The sequence below is a fragment of the Falco biarmicus genome, chromosome 6 (assembly GCF_023638135.1).
Source record: "Falco biarmicus isolate bFalBia1 chromosome 6, bFalBia1.pri, whole genome shotgun sequence".
Lineage (NCBI taxonomy): Eukaryota > Metazoa > Chordata > Aves > Falconiformes > Falconidae > Falco > Falco biarmicus.
The window spans coordinates 76309348-76332900 of NC_079293.1; the positions used below are offsets into that span (position 1 = coordinate 76309348).

A 23553-nucleotide genomic window follows, 5' to 3' on the forward strand; every position below is an offset into this window, starting at 1 on the left:
GGCAGGGGGTGCGGGGCGCTCGGCGGGCCTGTCAGGGAGGCTGTGGGGCTGCCGGGCGGGTGGCCGGTGCTGCCTAGCCGTTGCGCGGGCCGGCTGCGGGGAGGGGCGTGGGTTTGTGCGGCCTTGGGGGTAACGGGGCGGGGGGGGGGGGGCTCTCATCCCGGCCGCAGGGCTCTGGTGCTGCTTGTGTGTTGTACGTGTGCAGCGCCTGGCGTGTATGTTACGGAAGGACTTGCGTGGGGCGTGTTGCTGCGCACCATAACAGCAATGGAGATGCTTTCCAGTTTTATGCAGATTTTTTCATAAAGGTGGCCGGGAAGCGTGTGTTGCCAGGGGATCATGAAGGAGGTGAGGCAGAGAGGAGGGAGCTGGCGCTGGAGCCAAGCTGTAAAGGTTTTAGGTGGGGAGAGAAGTGCAGGGATAGAGTATGGAGAGCAGAAACAGAGTTGCTCACAGCTTCCAGGAGTTACAGAGCTAATCCCCCACATCAATCCCATGCATAGTGGGATGAGCCTCTGCAGCTTGTATCATCCCTGTGTTCTTGCATACCACTTTTTCTTTTTTGCCTTTCTTTCCGAGTTTATCTCGGATTCCCATCCAGCCTAACCTGCCTTTTCCATAGCGTGTGATATGTCAGCAGTTTTCCGACAGTCTACTTCTTCGCAGTGGCTCTTTGATGTTGAGGGTCCCCCTGTGACATGAAGGAATTCATAGATGAGAAAGATGGGAAAGTGAGGAAATAGCTAGGCATGCCATTTGTAAAAGAAGAGACTCAAACTCTTGTGGGTTACTCTAGGTTTGCAGTTTTAATCAGTGCAGCAGCGTTGGGTCACCTCCGCAGAGAATGACGAGGTTACAGGATTTTTAGCTCTACATTTATAGTCTCTACAAAGCATTACCTAACCTGTTGGTTTCAAACAAGTCTTTTATTAGTCATTAGCTTGACAGTCGGATTCACAAGTTGTTCTATATCTTGACCACTTCACCATTTTACTTTTTCTTTCAAGGATGATCGCTTCAGGTTCTGCACGTCTCAGTTCTGAGTAATCACAACAGACAATCTCCACCATCTCAGCCTCCTAGAGGTTAGGATCTTCTGTTCTTAGAAACTTCTTTGAACCGTCAGGTACAGTCTTACTAATATTAAACTTTCATTGTCTAGTATCTATTTACTGACCGCACTTGCAGTGCTGGTCTGGGGCTATACAGGGGACGAAGCTGAGGTGTACAGCCTACAGTAGCACTGATCTGGCATTTTCCTCCAACACCATTGTCATGCCTGACACTGACTTTCCAGTGCCTGATTAATTCTGCTTAGGGACTGAAATCAGTTACACATTTTGTAGGTGGATGTAGACCAGTTGTTTTCCTTAGCTAGATGAAAATGTAGGGGTTTTTCCTGAACTCTGTTTTATGCATTGTCTGGTTGAAAGGCAAGGGGATTGATGTCTGACAAATGAGTAAGTGAATAAATAAATACACTTACTTTCTGCTGTTTCAGCTTTAGCAAAGTGCTTCACCTCTCTGTGTTTGCTTCTCCCACGCTGGATTTATATGATAATGCAAAATATATGGTTTTATTTTCTTCAGTTCATCCCATACTTGCCAACCAGTGGGACAGGCATGCTAAGAGCCAAGGATGCTGTCCTGCGCCTGTGGCCCCACCAGTGCACATGCCTGGCACAACTTCCAGCCTGCCAGCTTGCGTGGCGTTCGCTGCATGGGCAGCCGCTGCACCCCGAGTGGGCTGCTCTTGCTGAAAAGCAGCTGAAAGGCAAGAATCCAAAGGATTTAATTTGGCACACCCCAGAAGGAATTGACATCAAGCCCTTATACTCCAAAAGAGACACGAAAGACCTCCCTGAAGAGCTGCCAGGGGTGAAGCCTTTCACTCGAGGACCCTACCCTACTATGTACACTTACAGGCCATGGACTATCCGCCAGTATGCTGGCTTCAGTACAGTGGAGGAGAGCAATAAGTTCTACAAGGACAACATTAAAGGTAAGACAGCTGATTTGGGAAACAACATTGCCTTGCAAAGCAATGGGGCATATTCATATGGTAAATTATATGGCAAATGTTATTATTCTACCTTGTGAGTTTTGCTTTCTGATAGGGTCTGCCCAGTGTTATTGTATTTCTTTATTACAGGGAAACTGGATCATTTCTGAAACTGCCTTTGCATCATGTGTTAAATGCTATTTTTAGTTATTCTGCCTTAACACTTGGAGAGATATAATTTGGCTGCAGCCCAGGGTCCAACTAGCAGGCATCATGGAGCACTTCATACTCATTATGTGAGCATGAGTGAAGATTGTAGTGGGGAAAAAAAAGTTGAACTTTGTCACGTAGCTAAACTTCTGGCGTCAGTGCATTCTGACATTTTGGGTTTCCATCCCATATTACACATTTTAGATGAACTCATAAATACGTATGAGTAGCGTCATTCATGGTGTATTAGTAAAGCCGGCTTCCTAAAAGTTTTGGTATTTTCCTTATTTGAGAGTGGTTTTCCCAAAATTTCTGTGGAGTATTGTGTTTTGCAGCACTTTATTTAGCTAATAGCTGGACCGTCATCATAATACAGTGTTGAGTTAAGCATTAACCACTGCTAAAAAGTTGTTACTGATACACTCAAGAGTTACACACCACCCTTACCTCTTTCAATTGTTTGAAGCTGTGTTATAACCTTACTGGTCAAAACAGCAGACCACTGAAAGTTGTCTTCTGAGAAATAAATCTGTGACACGTTTATTTCCCACATTACAGTCCCTCCTAGTCAAAAATAACAGTTTACGGTGGGGACGAGGAATTCTTTGGGGATTTTTAGCTCTTGCAGTATCATGGTTAGCTAATGCGAAGCAATGTTAACTGCTGCCATAGCCTTGCAAGTATTCTTGATTCTTTCAATGTATAAAACTCTCAGTAAGTTGAGAAATTGTAAATACAGGGTATTAGAGGTTTGCAGGCAAACATTTCAATAGAAAGATTGTTCTGAACACACTGTCTTACTGCTGATCGTTGCTGCTGAGGCAGAAGCGCTAACATTTCAGTTAGCTGACAGCACAGCTCAGTTACTCAAGAATGTTTGCTGCCAGTAATTTTTCATTTGAGGTTTGACATTGTGATACTGTAATTTTATCTTGTTGGTAATGGTTGTATTAATACTGAATTATTTAGCATAGATTCTGGATCTGACCTAGTTATTTGTAAAGCATTTTTAATAATTCAATTAAATCTCTCTGTAATTAGAGGAATGCTGAAAAAGAATTAATAATCAGTTCTCATAATCGCTGAACTTTCCGTTGCTTGAAACTAGGCAGAAATTAAAATTTTTTGTCATTCTGCTTCAGAGCTGACACCTAGCTTTTTAAATCAAAGATGATAGCTGGTCTGACAAGAGCTGTGCTGATGTTGAGAGGAAGATTTGCAAATGCAGTAGATACAGTTACTTAGGAGCAGCAGTGCTGGTCACAGGGTGAGTGCCAGGGGGTAGCAGAGTTTCAGGTGCTGCTTTTGGGTTGCAGCATACAAGTCTGCCAAGAGCTCTAACTGTCCCGTTCCCTGCTTTATGTGGATAATTTTCTCCTACTGCAGATTTAGTAATGCATAAGCAAATTCGTAAGCAGAGTGCTTATGAATAAATAACAGCCAGGGTAACAATCTGTGTGCATGTGTTTAATTTGTGATAAAGAGAAGGTAATGTGACATAATTTATCACACTTTTGTTTCCAACTAAGCTAAGTAGCATTTCTGAATATAAGCCCTGATACTGTCTGTCTATGCACATTTATAACTTGTGGGTAAGTTGTTAAGCATGGTAAGCTGATTGTGTGGCTGAGCTAGAAGGACTATAATATTTTTTCTTCTCAGTTAAAAGCTTTTTCTTTAAAGTTTAAGACTAGATGACCTTGGACAAGTTTGAGGAGGGAGTAGTGTTTTAACATCGAAAATTGGTTTGTTGTCCAAGCCTGGGTCATGTAAAATAAAATTTAAAATTTTAGATCCAGTTGCAATGTAAGTCTGTTCCACACTTCTAAATATATCTCTCTCTTTTTTTTCCCCCCCCCCCTTTCCCCCCCCCCCCCCCCCTTTTTTTTTTTTTCCTTTTTCATTTAGCTGGCCAGCAGGGATTATCTGTTGCTTTTGATTTAGCCACCCACCGTGGTTATGATTCAGACAATCCACGAGTTCGAGGAGATGTTGGAATGGCTGGAGTTGCCATTGATACAGTGGAAGACACCAAAATCCTTTTTGATGGAATTCCTTTAGAGAAAATGTCAGTTTCTATGACAATGAATGGGGCAGTCATTCCAGTGTTGGCAACATTCATTGTAACTGGAGAAGAACAGGGAGTGCCTCAGGCCAAGCTGACAGGGACAATCCAAAATGACATCTTGAAGGAGTTCATGGTCCGAAATACATACATTTTCCCCCCAGAACCGTCAATGCGTATTATTGCTGACATCTTCCAATACACCTCAAAGGTATTCATTGTTTAAATGTATTTACTTCTGTTATTACATCTAGTGAACTATTTATGAGGCACTCTGGAGAACAAAGCAGAAGACAGGAAAACCTGTCATAGTGAAGAATGATGTGGTTGTGGAAAGGGCTGGGAGGAAAAGTTAAGATCCCAAATCACTTACAGCATAAATTTTGAGATTTTTAAGTCAATCCAAGTCAAAGTCAGATTAAGATGAGCTTAAGCCTGAAGGGATGGCAGGAAGCTTGGAGATGAGGAACAGACGGGCTGGTTTTTGTGTAGAAAGTAACAAGCCGCGTAGTTAAGAAGCATTATACAGCTGTACGCAGGAGCAAAGAGGTAAGAAATCTTGCAGGACTTCTGCTGCAAAATTAAGCATGAGAAAGAGGTAACAGAAGGAGTGAAGTCCTTAATGGATGACTGGAAGTTCAGTACTACCAGTTGTTTCATTAGTTGCATTTTCATTGGAGAGGTAGCACGCAGCCTGTAATTGAAAAAGGTGTTTACCATGGTTGGTGATACTTTTAAGCACAATGAATAATGCGAAAAAGTAAAAGGATGTGAAGTAAACATCTGCAAACACCACTTAATAGAGACAAGTTGTATTCACAAGCTGCAAAGAACGAATTATTTGTGAATGTTGATAGAACAATTATCTGACTCTCCCTTCTGTTGTCATACCGTGTTGTCTTTTATTTTTACAGTACATGCCAAAATTTAATTCCATTTCAATCAGCGGGTATCACATGCAAGAGGCAGGAGCCGACGCCATTCTGGAATTAGCTTATACCATAGCCGATGGCTTGGAGTACTGCAGAACTGGACTTAAAGCCGGCCTTACTATTGATGAATTTGCACCAAGGTGAGCTAAAGAAATTTGTAAGTATGAAAGTCACTTTTGGTAAAACCTCTGGAATTTAATACCAAATTCAGTATTTTTATACGTGCAAGCAATATTGGCAGTGCTCACATTGCAGATGGGATTTGTTTTGGGTTTGTTACACAGTTTCAGCAGTAGGAAAATATATCTGGTCCGTCACACACTTAGACTACATCTGCACTAATAATCTGTGTAAAGCTCGTGCACAGGCCCAAACGTTGTCAAGGTCTGTTGTGACAGTTGGTCTCTGAGTCAGAAAGAGGATCTCTAAGCTGTTATGTCTCACACAGTTGTAGCTTTAGGACTGCAGAATGCAGCAAGAGCTCTGGCAGTTCTTTTATGCTGTAGTGTTACTGAACTTTTTGCATTAGTATTATTTTGAAATATTTGGGGAAAATGCTTAACAAGGGGAAGTTCAGGTAGTTCAATTTACAGTTGTGAGTTTCCTAAAAGAAATAATTTAATTTTAAGCAGAATACTGTATTTTTATAAGTTACTGCCAAACTAAGCAGAATCACAGTTTCAGTTGTCTAGTTGATTTACAGATTCCCTAACTATACCATGAGTTTAAAAAACCCAAAAGGCAGAGTTCATGTAGCCTGTTGCACATTCAAACTAACTACAGGAGTCAGCTGAAACTGACTCCTACAAACTACAGTAGTCAACTACAGGAGTGAGCTGAGGAGAACCTGTTTAGGAGATCTGTTGCAAAATCAAAGTGGATCATGTAGAAGATACAGCCTTATTTTCAGACTTTCTAGTGATGGAGGATCTGTAAGAGCCTGTGGCAAATTGTTTCAGTAGCTAATTCACTGTTAAAAAAGTATATCTTTAGTGAGTTTTGATGGCTTTAACTATGCATGTTTACACCTAGAAATCAGAGAAGCTATAAGTAGGAAAAAGTAGGTCAGTTAGTCTGTTCCCTGATATGCTAGCCAATGTTGAACTGTTTGATTTGGATTTTGATAAAAATCATCAAGAAAAAGATAAAAGCATGCTTATAATATATAATGTCTTCCCATTATAATTAGTTTGTGAGCATAACTACCCTAGTAGATTGTGTCAAGGAGCATTCCCTGGTACTAGAGCGTCACTGTTTGTATTAGTGACTTGCTGGAACACTGTTTGACCTAGAACTCTCCCAAAACAGTCCCTGGGGACAATTTAGCAGTTCCAGGGACCACTGTCATTGGCAGTTTGCCTGTAGTCACCTTCAGTTTATTGGCATAAGTGTGTATCATTCTTAGCAACTAGCATCGGCGTCCAGGAACATTCCCTTCATCTTATGTCTGGGTTATATCTGTAAAATTAAATTAATCAGAGCCCTTGCTGTAGGACTTCTCCTTTAGTGAAACAAAGTTATTAGAGTGGTTTAATGTTTTATCCTTTTCACATGCTTTTACTGCAGGCTCTCCTTCTTCTGGGGAATTGGTATGAACTTCTATATGGAAATAGCCAAACTGAGAGCTGGGAGGCGGCTGTGGGCTCACCTGATAGAGAAAATGTTTAAGCCCAAGAATCCCAAATCTCTTCTGCTGAGAGCTCATTGTCAGACCTCAGGCTGGTCACTCACTGAGCAGGTTAGAAATTGGATTCTCATCAACTTCCTCATGTAAATACATTCTTATGGTGTCCATCTTAAAGGAGACTGCTGGTTTTATTCATAAAGATGTACCTTTCTCAAGGAGACCACTTGTCTTAGTCTGAGAAATGCACACACTAGCATCAGATACATCTTTTTTCTTACATACTACAAAAAGTTGTGTTGAGTGCCAGAAGCATTGTTTCCCAAAATGCTGGTTTGCAAAATAATTCAGGATTTGGGACTACCCTGTAGCATTCAGGTAAAAGGGCACAAACCAAAGGCTTGAGACTGTATTCACAAAAGGATTCCAGTGTGATGGTAGGCAGTCTCAGTGCCTAACTTTTCATTGTCTGGCTTCATTTTCATTCTGGAATCATTGTTTTTAGCACATGTGCTCCCAGTCTAGTGGATACTGAATTGATAGTAGGATCCAAACCTGCTAAGTAGAGAAGAGAACTGCAGAGAGGTGCTTATCTTAATTCAGGACTCAGAGGATGAATCTCTCTTGGATATATCCTGTAAGTTTTATGCTTTCAAAATGCAGCTGAATGAGGAAGTAGAGGCTCCTTTTTCTCGGGATTCCTGGCTGGAGAATTTGTTTGAGCTGCCAAGGAAGTCATTCATGCCCCTCTCGCTGAAGAGTGAAGTAATGATTACAGCTCGTCTGCTTTTTTGAAACTGGGTGCATTGTCTGCTCTTCCTGTTGAGTTACGACAAACAAATGCATCATTGGACTGCATATAATTTCCCAAGTGAGGTCAGAGCTGGGTTCCAGCTTTTATTCCAAAGGCCTGCTTCCCAAAGGCATGCGATATGGGTGGGTCTTAGGTTGTGATTGCAACCATCATCATTTGACTTGTGTGCCTGGGTTTTATTCTTTTTTTTCAAAGTAAATTTATTGTTTACTTACATTACAGGAGCACAGTAAAACTAAAACAGCGGAATTTTCTGAACAGTGGCCTTTGTGGGTCCTCCAATTGTATGAGTGCAAAAATAGTAATACTACCAAAAATACCTTCAACTGTTTTCCAGTGTCCAGTGTAGATATATTTCTGTCTGGATCATAACCCTTTTTTCCTGTCTAAACATTGTTTATCTTAATATAGCTCCTCAGTGCCCAGTGTTTATTCCTTACAGGTTTCAGAGGGCAAATATATTTTCCTTTGGCCTACCTTTAGATAGGTATCCACTCACAAGTTAAGTTTTACATTCTTGCTCATCCAAATCGCACTTTTCTGTAATTCTTTAAATGGAATACTTAAACAAGAAATAGACTCCAGTATAGGTAGAATTACCATGTCCTTGTATAACAATGATATTAATTCCATTTCTTTATGGAAGATAATGTAGCTTGCACAGATCTCATGTTTTATTTGCCTTCTTCAAGGTCCTGTTGCACTGGTAGCTCTTCATTATTTTGGGTGCATTTCATCCCATCTAGGCTTGTCAAGAATTAGGTATAGAATTTGAGCTACCATTAAATTCCCTCAGTAATCACATTAAATAAGAAGGCAGCTGCAGCGGGTGATTATTCACTCCATCTCAGAGCATGTCATCTCCTGGAGATCATGATGACACCTCTTTTGACTGTAGACGCACATGTATACAACTCAACTGTCTAGATGAAAAAAGCAGATAAAAATTTTGACCTAAAGGCTGAGATTATGTTTTGTAATGCTGACTGTATTTCTATACCTTGTACTCCAGATTATCCATTTGTTTTGGTTAATATCCCAGTTCTCCCATAGGTATCTTTCCATTCTATAGCACCAGCAAATTTCATCTGTAATTCCTATCTTTATGTAATGCGGTCGTCAGTGAAAATACTAAGCACATTTAGTTCCAAAATGGAGCTTGACTAGTAACCTGTCTGACAGTTGTGTTATTCACTGCTCCAAGAATTCTGGAATCTGAAGATGGAGGACATTGGGACTACTTGTTCCATCCTCTCCAACCTGGATTCATTAAGTTATTTGAAACACCACTAAATACAAGTTAGGCTTTGCTTTGTTATCGTGACCAGTTTACTCAAACGCTGATAATTTTGGCTTTCTTTATGGATTAATCTCTTTGTACAAGATCTGATAAGTGATATATCAGTTTGATTGTATGCTTGTTATTGACTGTACGTTTTCAGCTTTTGTTATGATTACAGTGTTGTAATGGGGGAATCTTGCATTTGTTTCGTGGCAGCAATATGAGTGTAACTAATTGCCCCCACCCAGTGGCAGAACTGCTGGGCTTCAGAGCTCTCTTTTTCCTTCCAGGACCCGTTTAACAATGTTATCCGTACTACAATTGAAGCAATGGCTGCTGTGTTTGGAGGTACACAGTCTTTGCATACAAATTCATTTGATGAAGCCTTGGGTTTGCCTACAGTGAAGAGTGCTCGCATTGCTCGGAACACACAGATAATAATTCAAGAGGAGTCAGGTATTCCTAAAGTGGCAGACCCCTGGGGGGGTTCTTACCTCATGGAGTGCCTCACCAATGATGTCTATGAAGCTGCTTTAAAGGTCCGTTTGCATAATCTTTTATGTTCTGTGAGAAAATTATAGGTGTAGGAGTTTTGAGGGATGTCTTTTTAGGGACTGTTTGCTATGTTGGTAACTTCTAAAGAGCGACTTATTTTACACTTACGCTTCAGTGATGTTTTTGTAAATGAACTTTACAATAATGCAGTGTATATTTAGAGAAAGAAAGACTTCAGCCTTCTAGCAGACTACATTCAAAAGGGAAGTATCCCAGTGTGGAACAAATAATCAAGCCCTGCAAAGTCCCTTGCACGCTGAAGACTCCCAGTTTGCTGGGAACTGTTTTATACACAAGTAAAAAAAGGGTTCAACAGAAGGAGTCATCAAACCAACCTACTTAGTTACATGCTTACTCATGCTTGTGGTGATCTGCTTGAGAGTTTAAAACTAGGTGTTACTAAAAACAAGGTTTTATAGCCAAGCGTGCAGGGGATTCTCTGGCCGTACTTGAATATTACGCAGAATTCAGGAGGAATTTTTCTGTTGGATCAGAATATTTTTTTAAATAATATTTTTGCTGCCAGTCATTACTTGCGTATGAAAAGTACTGTGCAGGAGTAGTCTTGCTGGTGGCAATCCTGCATAAAGGTATACACCTGCATGTCTAGTCTACAGCTAAACCCACTGATTCTCCTTTTGAGCACATAATTGCAAAGTCCCAAATTAATAAGCTGCTACAGGCCCAAACACTAGCCTGGCACTGTGCAGGCACTTAGCACATTGTCCGGTGTGTTTTTTAGGTCGTTATCGACTAGGATACTTTAGGCAGTGCCAGGCATGTCTGATGGTCATTTCCAGTAGGCAGTTTGGATGTGGTCACCGTGTTTTGGCGCTGAATAGGCTTCTGCTGTGTGAGAGCTGAACTGCCATGCCACTTGTCTTCAGGATCAGAGAACTGACCCTGGGTTTTTTTCAGTTTATATGTGTTTGGATACATGTAACCATAAGGGCTGCTTGGCAGGCAGAAGTCCATGCAGAGTCAAGATCTCAAATTCTAAGCCTTTTCAGCCATGGGTGTTATGATTGAACAATATGCTGTGTCCTGTTAGTGAATTTATGGAATTTTGGTAATAAAAATGCTCTTTTGTTTGAGATGTCCTTTAATTTATATCAAAACCTGTAGTCAGAGACATAGAGATAGGAAGACACTTTCAGAGCACGGGGCTGTGTATATAGGTATAATAAAAATTAGGATGGTGGTACAAATGCAAAGCTCGTTTTGTGAACCTTGCTACTACTTACTTTCTCAATCCTTTTCATTTCTCAGCTTATTGAGGAGATAGAAGACATGGGTGGAATGGCCAAAGCTGTTGCTGAGGGGATTCCCAAACTTCGTATTGAAGAGTGTGCAGCCCGAAGACAAGCCAGGATTGACTCTGGTAGGGAGCAGGGAGATGAAAGAAGGGAAAACTGCTGGTAGAATACCTTTGTATAAAGGGTTCTTATACACATTTTCCTTGTTTCTTTTCTTCTTAGTTTAGGAGTAGCAGATTGTGAGTGATAAAATGGTATTTTATCTGTCAGTGACAGTTTTCTGTCAGTGAAAGCTTCTGAAAAGAGATATCAGTGCATATGAAATACAGGACCAGTATGAAAACAGTCTTGCTTGGCATATTTTAAGTCTAGATTAGACAAAGCACTAGAAACACAATTTTGAAGGAGTATTTGGGGCCTTCAGTAGTTAATTGCTTAATTTGTGATCATATCTTTCAACTGCAGTTCCTGAATTTACAAGCATGACGACCAGCAGATGGTGATGTTGAATGTGTCTGGTCAAATTCCTGGTGTTATTTCAGAACTGCCTGTTTTTGCTGAAGACTAGAAAAAATGCAGTCAACTCAGATTAGAGGATGATGCAGCTCTTTCTTTGTGATATATATGTATATGTATAGGTAGACATACAGTAGGTATATGTGAAGATATGGGTGCTTATAGCTCTATTCTGCTTTTTGTAGTCTGCGTTCCAGTAGTAGTCCGCCACTGGGACTAGGGAAACTAGGGATAACTCAAACATGAAAGAAATTATATGGATTTGTTTGTTTGGAGAATAAATTTGAAGCAGGTCTTTAATTAAGATCAATAAGGCATAATCAATAAAGTTCTGTATTTTCTGTCCCAAGGTAAATTACTTCATGTTGCTTTGAAGAGTGTAGTAATGTTATTAGGCACTGCAAATAAAAATGGTTGTTTAGTCCATGCTGGTTGAAAGCTAAAATACAGTTTTCTGACATGATAAATTAATTTTTATTCACATAGAGTAGTTTTAGGTAGGAGCTTCACTTTCTTATTTATGTGCTAAATCAGGAAAGTAAAAGCAGAGCAGTGCAGGAGACCAGCACTTCTGCTTAATTCTGTAAGATTCAGTTTTGTAAGCTTAAAAAGAGAAAAATAGCTAATGTATATTAGTGATCATTATTAAATCAGTTTGTATGATAAATATCATTCTATTCAAAATCTTTTTTCTGGCTCATTATTCACTGAGTTGAATGTTCATGCATCTGATCATCTCATCGTGCAATATGGAAAATACAGACTGAAGTCTTTCCTATAACAACAAATTTTAAGTATTTGAAATTTTTTTAGTCATAAAGCAAAGCACTGCATTATAATGCTCAAAAATTTTCTTGTCCTGTTAATATTGTGTCTTTTCACAGTAGTTTGCAAATGTATTCTGAGTTTCTGGTGTTTCTGCTGGAAATAGGGTCTGAAGTAATTGTTGGAGTAAACAAGCATCAGCTAGAAAAAGAGGAGACAGTGGAAGTTCTGGCTATTGATAATACTTCAGTTCGTAGCAAGCAGATCGAGAAGATTAATAAGGTGGGAACTACCTTCTTAAAAATGAAAGTTCTTGTAATTGCAGGTAGAACTTGAGTAAAAGTAGCTTGCCAGAAAGTTGACCCTCACATTTCTGAGAATCCACTCTCATCTTCAGTGGAGAAGATAGTTTTCTGTTGAGCTTCAATGGAGGCTGATGGAAAATCCCAGGAAACACAGTATTAGAACCCAAACAAAAATGCTTTTGTTACGTTCATTTAGTTTTAATCATTGTACTTCAGATAGTCTCATGTATATATGTCTAGCCTTTCAATATTGAGAGCTTTACCTTGTCTGAAAATAAGATAGCAAATAGCTATGTGATGTTTTGCTCTAAAATTATGTAACATTACTTAATCACTCAGACTATTCCATGCAGCTTGTCAAGTGTGGTTAAGGAGCAGGATTGTGGAACCAGAAATCAACGTCTACTTTCATAATTAGTAAAAACGTAGATAAAATAGTTTTAGAGTTATTTTATGGACTTATACAAATGTTTTAAGGTCTGAAACGCCTTTTTACTTCTAATCTTGTGGAAATATATAGCCTATATTGACCATTGACAATTCCTTGCCTCTAGAATTAGTATTTGAAATCAGAAAATGTTATGCACTTGACTTCCCAGTTCACTTTGTGTTAATATTTTTCTCCTCCACTTTAGGTGAAGGCTAGTAGAGATCAAGCAGCAGCCCAGCAATGTCTTGCTGCTCTAACACAGTGTGCTGCTACTGGGGAAGGCAATTTGCTCGCACTTGCAGTGGAAGCAGCACGTTCAAGGTATTGGGGGTGAGGGTGAATGCCTAACTGCTGCTTAAAAATCGATGGTTTATTTTCACCTTGTAACTGTTCTTGGGTATGGTGTCAGTGAGGTTGGCATCTTGAGATGCTTTGTGTTTTGTCCTCAGAAGTGGAAGTAAAAGATGGCTGAAGCTCGACATTGTAAGATAGACTATTACATTTTACAGTCTTTTAAGGCTATGCTTTAATTTCTCACAAAGAACAATACAGATACAAGGAATTTCATATGAAATTGTTGTTCGTACACATTTTGTTGTTTACAAGTTGGATTCTTACGAGTTTCAGGATGTAACTAGGTTTCTCTGTCACCCTGCTGTTTCATAGGTCAGGGAGCTTTAGAAATATCTGAAATGTGAAAATGGATATTCACAGTCTTATCATGGTCTGTTGCTTCATCCTTCCTTGCACCACAGATTGGTGTGAAAACATTTTTTGATTGAAGGAGAAATAAGTTTGGTTAGTCAGGCGAAGATGTAAAAGATGCTCTTGAGTAGAGCAGTGAGGCATCCTTTAGAGTCCAGTGGAATATTTACTTTTTTCACCTAAGGTGCTTTTAAGACTGTTTTCATTCCCACTTCAAAGTAAGTGTCAGTCTTTAGAATAGATCCTATGTGTCTGTTCCTTAATTAATAAATGCCCTCAAAATGAGCAAACCAAATTCACTCCTTATAGGGGTGCTCTTCTATTTTTAGTGTTATGTCTCAAATTCCTTTTTTCCCTTTCCTTGAACACTTAACAGCTGTATTTTGAATACATTTTCTCCACAAAGAGCTTGTCACTATTCTCCAGCAGCATGTCTACACCTGTCTTTGAACTGTAAAGGTCACAGGAGGGTAGTGTTGGATTTACCAGGGATTCATGTCTTCTGTGCCAAAACCGACCAGCTAACTGCTAGTTTCTCTCCTTGGTGACCTTGTTTTTATTATTTGTAAAAGCATTAATGGACTGCAGATCCACTTCCTAAGTGGCAAACACAGAACTTACCTTTGCCCCAAACCTGTACATGGGACATGATCACAGAAAGTAGTTGTCATGGCACCTGATACAGAGTGTTTGAAGGAGGATTATGAGCTTTGCAAACATTTATGGGCAGACCTTCTGTTAGGGGCAACATGGGAAAAGCTTTTCCAGTAAGCACGTTCATCCTCACAAGTAGTAGACAAGTAAGCCAGTATCACCAGCATGTTGGTGACAGATGCCTGTCTCCTGCTGAATGGAAAATGATGGGGTTTAGTCAGGAAGACAAGTAATGTAATCCAATTGAAATAAAAGGAGTAGCACAGAATTTTCAGTGTTGAACTATGGAAAAGACTCCATGGACTACATGTGGAGATTTATTCTTGTAACTGAAGTAATAATAAGGCAGGCCAAAGGTGACAGGGAATGGGAGCAGTACTGCCTCCCTTCTGTACCTCACGTCTCATGAGAAGACACATTACAGGAAAATGGGTGTAGTTAGGGCTGTAAGAAGATTATGCTAAGTTCTTTCTCATCTACCTCACCTGTGGTGCTGTTTTTCTGTTCCTCTCTAGACTTGCAGTTCCTGCTGTGCCAGCTATTGGTAATAGAAGAGGAAGGCACAAGTGCAATGTAGCGTTTGGCGCTGCTTCTTTGTCTGCCCAGTCTGTGTCTCCTCATGGTGCTTTGTCACCTGATTACACACTGCTGCTTCTTATTACTGGTGAAATGCAGAGGTGCATCACCAGTAGCGTTGAGACTGAACAGACAGAAGGTGACAGTCCTAACAGGCACATTGTGGTCATTGAATGTCTTTCTTCAAACTTGTGTTTGTGCAGCATAGGTTCTACAGCTGGTTGTGAACCACTGGGAGAGAGTCACAGCACAAATTGCTCAAGGAGATAGATCCTGTCCCTGATCAGACACACTGAAAGGAACAACATCCTCTCTGGCTGGCACAGCTGTGGTTGTCTTTCATCCCATTGACCTTGTCGAATTGCCCAGAAGCTTAGCCAAGAACCAAGTTTCTCTTGTTTGGAAATAACCTACTGTTGGGGAAGCACGGGGAATCTGAGCACCTGAGAGCTCTGATGTAGCAGTTAGGCAGCAGTAATTCTGAGCGGTGCAGAAGTTCAGAAGATGCAGACCACAGTTTGCATACAAACATACTGCCTTTGCCACTAGATGCTTTGTAAGGGATATGGACTGATAAAACACAAAACAGAGAATTGTAGCTATCTTTTAGTCTCCACTTCAAAGTTTTAAGTTTACTTAAAACCACAGATTAGGTTGTAAATTACATTTACAAAATTGTAAGCAAAGGGTGCTGTGAAAGCGTAGCTGGAGAGCAGCCCTGCAGAAAGGGATCTGGGGGTGCTGGGACAGGAGGCTCAGTAGGAGTCAGCGGTGTGTCCTGGGGGCCAAGAGGGCAAACCGCACCCTGGAGTGCATCAAACACCATCACCAGCTGCTCCAAAGAGGGGATTATCCCATTCTGCACAGCACTGGTGCAGCATCACCTTGCATACTGCGTGCAGTTCTGGGCCCTGCAATTGAAGAAGGATGTGAATGTTCTTGAATGCATCCAGAGGAGGGCAATAAAACTGGTGAAAGGGCTGGAAGGAATGTCCTGTGAGGAGCGGCTGAGGACTTTGGGCTTGTTTAGTTTGGAGAAGAGGAGGCTGAGGGCAACCTCATTGCTCTGTACAGCTTCCTGAGGAGGGGATGTGGAGAGGGAGGTGCTGAGCTCTTCTTGATTTCTAGCGATAGGACACATGGGAATGGTTCAGACCTGCACCAGGGAAGGTTTAAACTGGGTATTAGGAAGCATTTCTTTACAAAGAGGGTGATGAACACTGGAACAGGCTCCCTACTGAGGTGGTCAATGCCCCAAGTCTGTCAGTGTTTAAGAGACATTTGGACAAGGCCCTTAACAACATGCTTTAACTTTTGGTCAGCCCTGAAGTGGTCAGGCAGTTGGAGCAGATGATTGTTGCAGGTTCCTTCCAATTGAAAATGTTCTGTTCTGTTCTAGCATTCATGAGTACTTTGAAATCAAAAATCCTATTCTTACTAAGGAACTGTAGATTTAAAGGGTTGCAGAGACTTGGGGTGGAATTTTCAAAATACTCTGCAAGGATTTCAGAAGCAGTATTTACAGAAGAAAGAACAGTATTTCATCTTTCATGCAGTACACACAAAAAAATTCATCCCAGTCACCAGATTATAATTCAATTAAACGGATGGTCCAAACCATTTATTTTTCACTTGTTACAAGAAACTTTCATTAACACTTCTACATGGTAGGAACACAGCTATATCTACACGTGCTCTGCTTTAATACTGAGGTTATACTAACATGCTGCTTTTGCAAAAGAGAAGGAGTAAGATTTATCTAAGCTTACAGTTTTCTCTAGAAGAAAAGATGCATTATGCCACTGTAAGCCCTCACCAAACTGCTAATGTTTACACAGGAGTGAGTTGTCAGTGTTTATGCAGGGGATGTATCTCTGTCAGGCTGCAATCTGTGATGTCTAGCGCTCTAGGAGGGAGTCAGTATTTACAGATAGTATTTTTAAGTCTGCTGCAAACTTGCTTTTTCACCTTGGGGAAGTCACTTAATCTAGCACTTATGCAGTTTACTTTTAAATTTTTTGTTATTAATATCGGAGAGCAGTAATATTAATAAGATAATTTAAATGCCCTGAAAAACAAAACCTGATGATACAAGAGAGTAAGGTCTGAGAACTATTGGAACTCCAGTAGTGCTTGGTAAGCTTTCTGAGATCCTACAGGTGCTATAAAAATGAAGTATATTGCATTGTATAGCAATGTCATTGGGTTCTGAGGCAATCATGGACAGGTTGCTTTGTAACTAATGCTTTTTAAAATCACTGTTAATAAATAAGTTCAAAGAGAGTACCTAGACGAAGTCACATTCACACATAGCCGTACAGATACTATAAATTAGGTATTACTTTGCGTTAGCTGCTTTCCTAGACTGTGATCGTCATAAACCCAGATATGAACTCTTCAGTGCACTGAAGAAGAAAATGGATAAAAGCAGAGAACTTAATTTTTAAAGTTCCAGAGAGCTGGGGGCAGGGAGGTGACAAAAAGTGGCCAAGACTGTGTCAATGATGCAAGTTAAAAATTACGGAACTGCAGAATGGTTTGGGTTGGAAGGGACCATCTAATCTAAATATACCCTCTTTTAGTTTAAAACCATTGCCCCTTGTCCTGTCTTTCCAGGCCTTGGTAATGTGTGTTCCAGTGTGATACTGGCTTCTAGACAAAGCAGGCCAGCTGTGAAGAGTGATACCTAGAAATAAGAGGCCGGCTTCAGGCCTACGCGTTGCACAGACCTTGATGCTCAAGATAGGATTTCTACCGTTTTACGTTAACATAGTTAGAAATTATAACCATGGCTGAGTTTGCTGAGTATAAAAAGCATCAGCTAGCAAAAGGGCAGATTGGCTAGGGAGTCAGAGGAAGTAAAATCTCTCTTTGCAATGTATTGATGAAATCAATTAATACAGCAGAAATCCATCTGCTGTTACATTGGATACATGGCAGCTTGCTTGAGGTAGGAATCAGATAATAGCTACTGAAACTGCAGACAGCAGAAAGAAAACCGAGTATAACTCATCTGCCCATCCTGTTCTAAAAGCACGTGGAGAAGAAGTTGCATCTTGCCCAAACATCCTTTGAGCATAAATGCAATATGGCAGGAGAAAATGTGAATTCCAGGGGTTTGAAATGTGCTTAGCAGTAGCTGAATGGGTGGGGTTTGGTCTCTGTATTTGTGAGCATACTTCTAAAGTGTTTTTAAGAGTAGCATTTTACTTTTTTCTTTGACAAAGTTTGCAGCAAGTTATATTTGTTTCTTAATATACACAAATCCTTTAGTCTTTTCCTATTCAAGTATAAACTATTTTAATCAAAATATTTTTGATCAAAGATTTCATCAAGAGCTCAGTAGCATACCTTCAAAATCATTACACAGTACCAAATCCCAGTTAATTTCGTATCAGAAGTAAGAAGCTTGCTGTGATGGAGCTGCTAGCTGAACTGCTTTCTCCACAGATGAGTTGGGTTTCCCTTCTAAGTAGGTTCCTTTCATCAGGTATGTGGTTGTGGGCTCAGCTGTAATTAGAGAACAGCATTGGGTTTTTTGGTACAATCTACATTATAGATTTGACACAGAAAGGTGGGCTCCATGAAACGTGAAATTTTCAAATGCTTTTAAACAGAAGCGGTTACTTCTGATGTTTGTATAAGAAGGCAGCACAGCCTAGTTTGCTTCTAGCCCTTGTGCTACAGCAGTAAAATGTGTATTATTTTGAACATGCACAGTGTCTCCAGTAGCCAACAAAGCTTGTAACTTGCATGTAAATGGATTTTGCAGTTTCTTCTGCATCTCAGTGAATAAAGGAGCTATGTCAGGAGTAGAGGAGAAGAAGAATAAACACTAAAATATGAACATCAAGGGAAAGGCAAACAAATTCCAGTTAAAAAGTTAGGCTTCAGTCTTTTCTCTGTATTCTTCCTTTTTTTCCCCCCTCTTGATTTATTCTGCATTTTGAGTCCAAATGCAAGATCTTGCAGTCTGAGCCCAAAAAAAATCCCAGTTGAGAAAATTTGATTTCATTTTCTGAAATATTTTGCTGTTCAGTGGTCCCCATTGGCTTGTCACTTGTAAAATCACTTCTCACATCAGCAAAAAGTATTTTGTTAAAAATACTCTTGCATGTTCTAGTAGTGGATGACAGTACAGTGAGTCAGATGTTCAGAGTTGTAGCACCAAAGGGGAAATGAGTGTAAATGAATTTGTCCTGCAGCAAGGCAAATAGTTGGGCCACTGCCAGTGATTCCTGTATTCTGTTTTCATATGATCCTCCTGCTTTGTTCCTGTTTCTTAGGTGCACTGTTGGAGAAATAACAGATGCAATGAAGAAGGTGTTTGGGGAGCATAAAGCCAGTGACCGAATGGTGAGCGGAGCTTATCGCCAGGAGTTTGGAGAGAGTGATGAAATTCTACATGCTATCAATAGGTGAGAATAGCTTCCCAGGTAGCCAAACACAGTCTTACATTTTATCCATGAGATTCACGTGCTGCTCGCTGTGCCCTAAAAAAGCATCTCCGAAACCTGAATGACATCCCCAGAACAAAACAATGACCTGCACAGGCACTCTCATGCCTGTAAGCAAGGAAGCAGAATGAGAAGAAATAAGAGCAGCAAGAGAGTAGTCAAAACTTAACTGAACTTGTATTTGCTTGCAAACAAGATCCACTGAGGTGTTGATATGATTTGAGGATTTTATTCAAATAGGCTATGTAGCCATAGGATTAAGAAGCTGAGAAACATTGCCTGAAACCTGCATACGTTGGATTGCTTCTTTTGAAGACTCTGTAATAGTAATCTCTGAAATAATGCCAGCAGTTTATAGTTACAAAACCCAGGTTTGATCTGCCCATAAGTTGTTCCTGCAACTTCACTCTTACTGTTCCTAAAATTGTAAGGCTAAAATCTGTATAGATAACCACATACAGCTTCTAGTCTATGGGTCTTACTCATATCACGAGGGAGAAAACATCAGAAAGTGGTAGTATGTGTGAAAACATTTGCCTGTTTGTGCCTTTTGTCAGCTTCTGCCTTTGCTGCTGTCCTCTTGGGTAAAGAGACTGAATTGGTGCAGTGGGTGGTGATGTAATATGAATTGATGCTCGAAAGTCCCTGCTGTGTTGGGACTTACACATTAAAGAGTTACAAGCTCTCTTGAAAGGGAATTACTTGATGGCTTCACAATGGTGTTTAGCTTGACCTGAAAGTAGTTGTGCTGGGGGATGTCACCATGGTTTTTTTATTTAAAATATTTATTTTAAATTTAAGTATTTGTAATTATGCATTTACATGAAACGGAACTGATTCCTTGTGAATTGAGGTGTAGCTCCCTTTTTTACATACATGCCTTTACTAACTGGTACATACGACCTTGGACATAAATATGGTAACAAAACTGGATTTACTATATGTCACCTTTGCACAGGCCTTCAGAAGTGTGATTTCACACTTGCCCCACAGTAAGCCAAGCCCTGAACTGCAGTGACTCAGGTGGTCTTAGCCTGGCAGGCTCGGAGCACCTAGAGCTGTTCTTTTTGGGAGGGAGTCTGTGGCAGGGGAAGTAAGAAAACAAGAATATGGAAACAGAACACAAAACAGAGAGAAGGATTTAAAGATACCACAAATCAATTCAGATACCTACTTCACTGATATTCTCAACAGTCCTTGGGAGTAGAGAAGGCAGGCCCAACTCCTGTGCATCCTCAAGCAGAAGCTTTGTCTGTCTGCTCCTTCAGGCTGTCTTCACATAATTCTTTTTTAAGCTGCCTGAGTTCTTACTTTTACCCTCTTACATGATGCATATTTGTGTCCTGGAATCATCTCCCGAGGCTGTTCAAATCTGTGCTGATAGACACTTTATCTAGAGTCACTCTTTTCCCCAAACTAAGCTGCTGGATTCATGCAGTGATCATCCCAGCCAGGTCAGCATATGGTTTCAAGGCGCACCAAATCCATACAACTCCATCGTTAACAGAACGCTCAGAACAGTGCAATATTTTAAAAAAACAGAAAGAACAAAACAAAACAACCCCTTTCATTCCTGAGAAGTGGTAGTCTTAGTGTCCCACTCAAAGACATACTGGCAATATGTGGATAATGAACAGTCAGATGAGAGATTACTGTCTGAGGCTGTGGTTACACAGTGACATTAATACGACAGAAATATGAACTGCCACTAAGCAGAAAAACGGAAGCAGTGGGACGAGTGCATAGAATGGGGGATATGGTAGTTTTTTCTGGACAGACTTGTGCCCAATTGAATTGTGATGCGCAGTACGATGTCTAGGATCGACCTCTGTAGCCTGTGTGGCATGCAAGTACTTCTGAAGTAAGTGCTTATAATTATTCTTAAAATCTAAAAATTATGTTAGTTGTAATTCAGCTCATTAATCTCTCAGAGAATTCAGTATTTTGTCCATTAAAAAGCAGGTAAGTAGTGGAGTGATTTTCTTTAAAAAAGAACATTATATTGCTGAGTAAATACAAGAAATCAGTTAGTAATCATATAACATGAATATTAACATTGTATGCAGACTATGTAGACAACTCATGACTTAGATCTTTTCATTTGATGTATAGAAATTATGCTACAGTTGCAGCCGGTGCTTTTTTTATTTGTGGAAATACTTGTAATGATTCTCAGTGACTTACAACGATACAATATGTGTTTTCCATCAGAGTTAACAAGTTCATGGATTGTGAGGGGCGCAGGCCTCGTATACTTGTTGCAAAAATGGGTCAAGATGGCCATGACAGAGGAGCTAAAGTTATTGCTACAGGATTTGCAGACATTGGCTTTGATGTGGACATAGGTCCCCTCTTCCAGGTATGACTGACTGAGCGGTGTCCAATGTATTTCAAATGCAGCAATTCTCCCTCTCTTGTTCAGCAAGCAGGCTGGGGCTCTTCTGTGTCATGTAATCCTCTTTCCTTGTAGACACCTCGAGAAGTGGCCCAGCAGGCGGTTGATGCAGATGTGCACTGTGTTGGTGTGAGCACGCTTGCAGCAGGTCATAAAACTCTTGTGCCTGAACTCATCAAGGAACTCAATGCCCTTGGCCGGCCAGACATTCTTGTCATATGTGGAGGTGTCATCCCACCTCAGGTACAGGTCAAATCCTTCCTGTCAAGACTAAGAGACTCCTTTATTTCTGTCTGTGCTGGTTTTAGCAATTTCCTATATTCTGTTAATGTCAGAGGGGATTTACAGTGCTGAAGGCTGCTGTGTACCATCGCCAGGGTCAGCACAGATCTGTGTGGTTGCAGGGTGCTGTCAGGTCTCATTGGTCTGCTTTTCTATACACTGTGTCCTGGTTTAACTTACAGCGTTTGTTGGGTGGAATGAATATTAAGTTGTGTTGTGAAAAGATTAGCCCCATGGAAACGTTCCTTGCACTCTGTGGTTTCCGATAATCAGTACCTTGCATGTCACTGATAAAGGCTAGCTCCTGTCTCAAGAGACTTTATGACTTCTGGCAACAGTTTGGAGGAGCCGCAGCTAGTGACGAAGACAGATGGCAGGTCAGATCACCTATAGGCTACACATATCATGCCCTGTTTATGCTCTCGTCATGTTTCCCACCATCAGGCCTCAGTGCTGCCTCTCATTCCCTCTGCTTTCTCCTAACCGTTGGACAGTTTGTTGGATTCCCTTGCAGGAAGTGCAAAAAGAATCCTTCCAGATCTGTGCTTTTGTCTTAAAATTTTCCTTAGCTCATCCATCCACAGTTTGCCTGGCTGTATCACCGCTAGGGTCATCTTCTGCCTAGAGAGATCCAAACTGATTTTGCGTATAAATCTCCTGTTACTCCCTTTTCCCAGACTTCTTCCTTTTCTAGCCAATTAAGTAAGAGTTAAGGAATGACAGACTTTTAAATTCAACAAACAAAACTCATAGTATTTTTCTAGGAGACAAATTGTGTTTTGTCCAGTATCTCTCAATGAGATGTTGCTAACCTGTGGTTAAGACAGGTGCAATATATCCTATGTAGAAGTAAGAGAGAATATGTAACTGCTTCCTTGGTCTTTTTGAAATTTCAGGACAGTCATGAAATTAGAGTAACTTTGATTGCAGGAGACCACTGGCAGTCACCTGGTCCAATCCCTTGTGTAAAGCAGTCTTTTCAAAATTAGAAGTTAGATCAAATTTAGGTTAGGTTATTCAGGGTCACATCCAGTTGACTTTTTAGTATTTTCCAAGGATCTGATATTAGTCTGATTCTAAACTAATAAAACCTTTCCTGTGGATGTTTTTGTAGTATTTCTTTTTTAACTCCCAACTACTGTATTTTTCCCATTTCCCTTAATGCTGTGGTGCCTCTCCCTGGGACTTGTTGCATATACTTTGTCAGGCCCAGCATATACGTTGTCAGGATAGAGCACACACCAATTATAAATTATCAACTGTCTGTTGCACTATTAACTGCATACCTTATATTTCTTCCTGAACAGGATTATGACTTCCTGTATGAAGCTGGCGTTACCAACGTGTTTGGTCCAGGGACTCGTATTCCAAAAGCAGCTGTCCAGGTGTTGGATGATATTGAGAAGTGCTTGGAGAAGAGGCAGCAATCTATGTAACACTGAAGTGTCACGCGATGCAACCAGCCTTACCCTAACCGCTTACAGAATGTAATCATCAGCAAGGGATGGCCAGCCACTTCCCTTTGGTTCCACTGCCCTGTAGCCTGGTGTTTTGTGCTTTCTAAGAAAGTTGTAAATTCTCTGCTTGTTCTATTTGAGGATTATTTATGTATTTACCCAGAAGAAGATTTTACCTCTAGAACTATGACTTCAGGGTATTAAGGGAATTCAGTAGGTGGGTTTGGATCTTTTTTCCAGATATACTGATAAATAAAGTATTTGTTCCAGC

General features: G+C 40.5%; 1 protein-coding gene across 2 annotated transcripts; it reads left to right on the forward strand.

Moving 5' to 3' along the window:
* Positions 1-1010: 1010 nt before the first annotated feature.
* Positions 1011-23551, forward strand: MMUT (methylmalonyl-CoA mutase). Of its 2 annotated transcripts, none has more exons than XM_056343038.1 (13): positions 1011-1126; positions 1591-2002; positions 4121-4488; positions 5192-5349; positions 6776-6947; positions 9220-9468; positions 10754-10865; positions 12188-12303; positions 12962-13077; positions 18978-19109; positions 21360-21507; positions 21619-21786; positions 23133-23551. In XM_056343038.1, the coding sequence occupies exons 2-13, from the start codon at positions 1624-1626 to the stop codon at positions 23259-23261; spliced, it is 2247 nt and encodes a 748-aa protein (XP_056199013.1). In that variant the 5' UTR covers positions 1011-1126; positions 1591-1623; the 3' UTR covers positions 23262-23551. The 2 variants fall into 2 exon arrangements, with proteins under 2 accessions (XP_056199013.1, XP_056199014.1); XM_056343039.1 differs by having other exon boundaries at positions 1020-1085.
* The last annotated feature ends 2 nt before the right edge of the window (positions 23552-23553 follow it).

What these genes read in the sequence shown, in the direction of transcription:
- MMUT (XM_056343038.1), top strand. Translation starts at nt 1,624, where the DNA reads ATGCTAAGAGCCAAGGATGCTGTCCTGCGCCTGTGGCCCCACCAGTGC. An exon ending in CTACAAGGACAACATTAAAG is followed by an intron (nt 2,003 to 4,120) that starts GTAAGACAGCTG and finishes TTTTTCATTTAG; the next exon opens with CTGGCCAGCAGGGATTATCT. An exon ending in ACAAGCCAGGATTGACTCTG is followed by an intron (nt 10,866 to 12,187) that starts GTAGGGAGCAGG and finishes TGCTGGAAATAG; the next exon opens with GGTCTGAAGTAATTGTTGGA.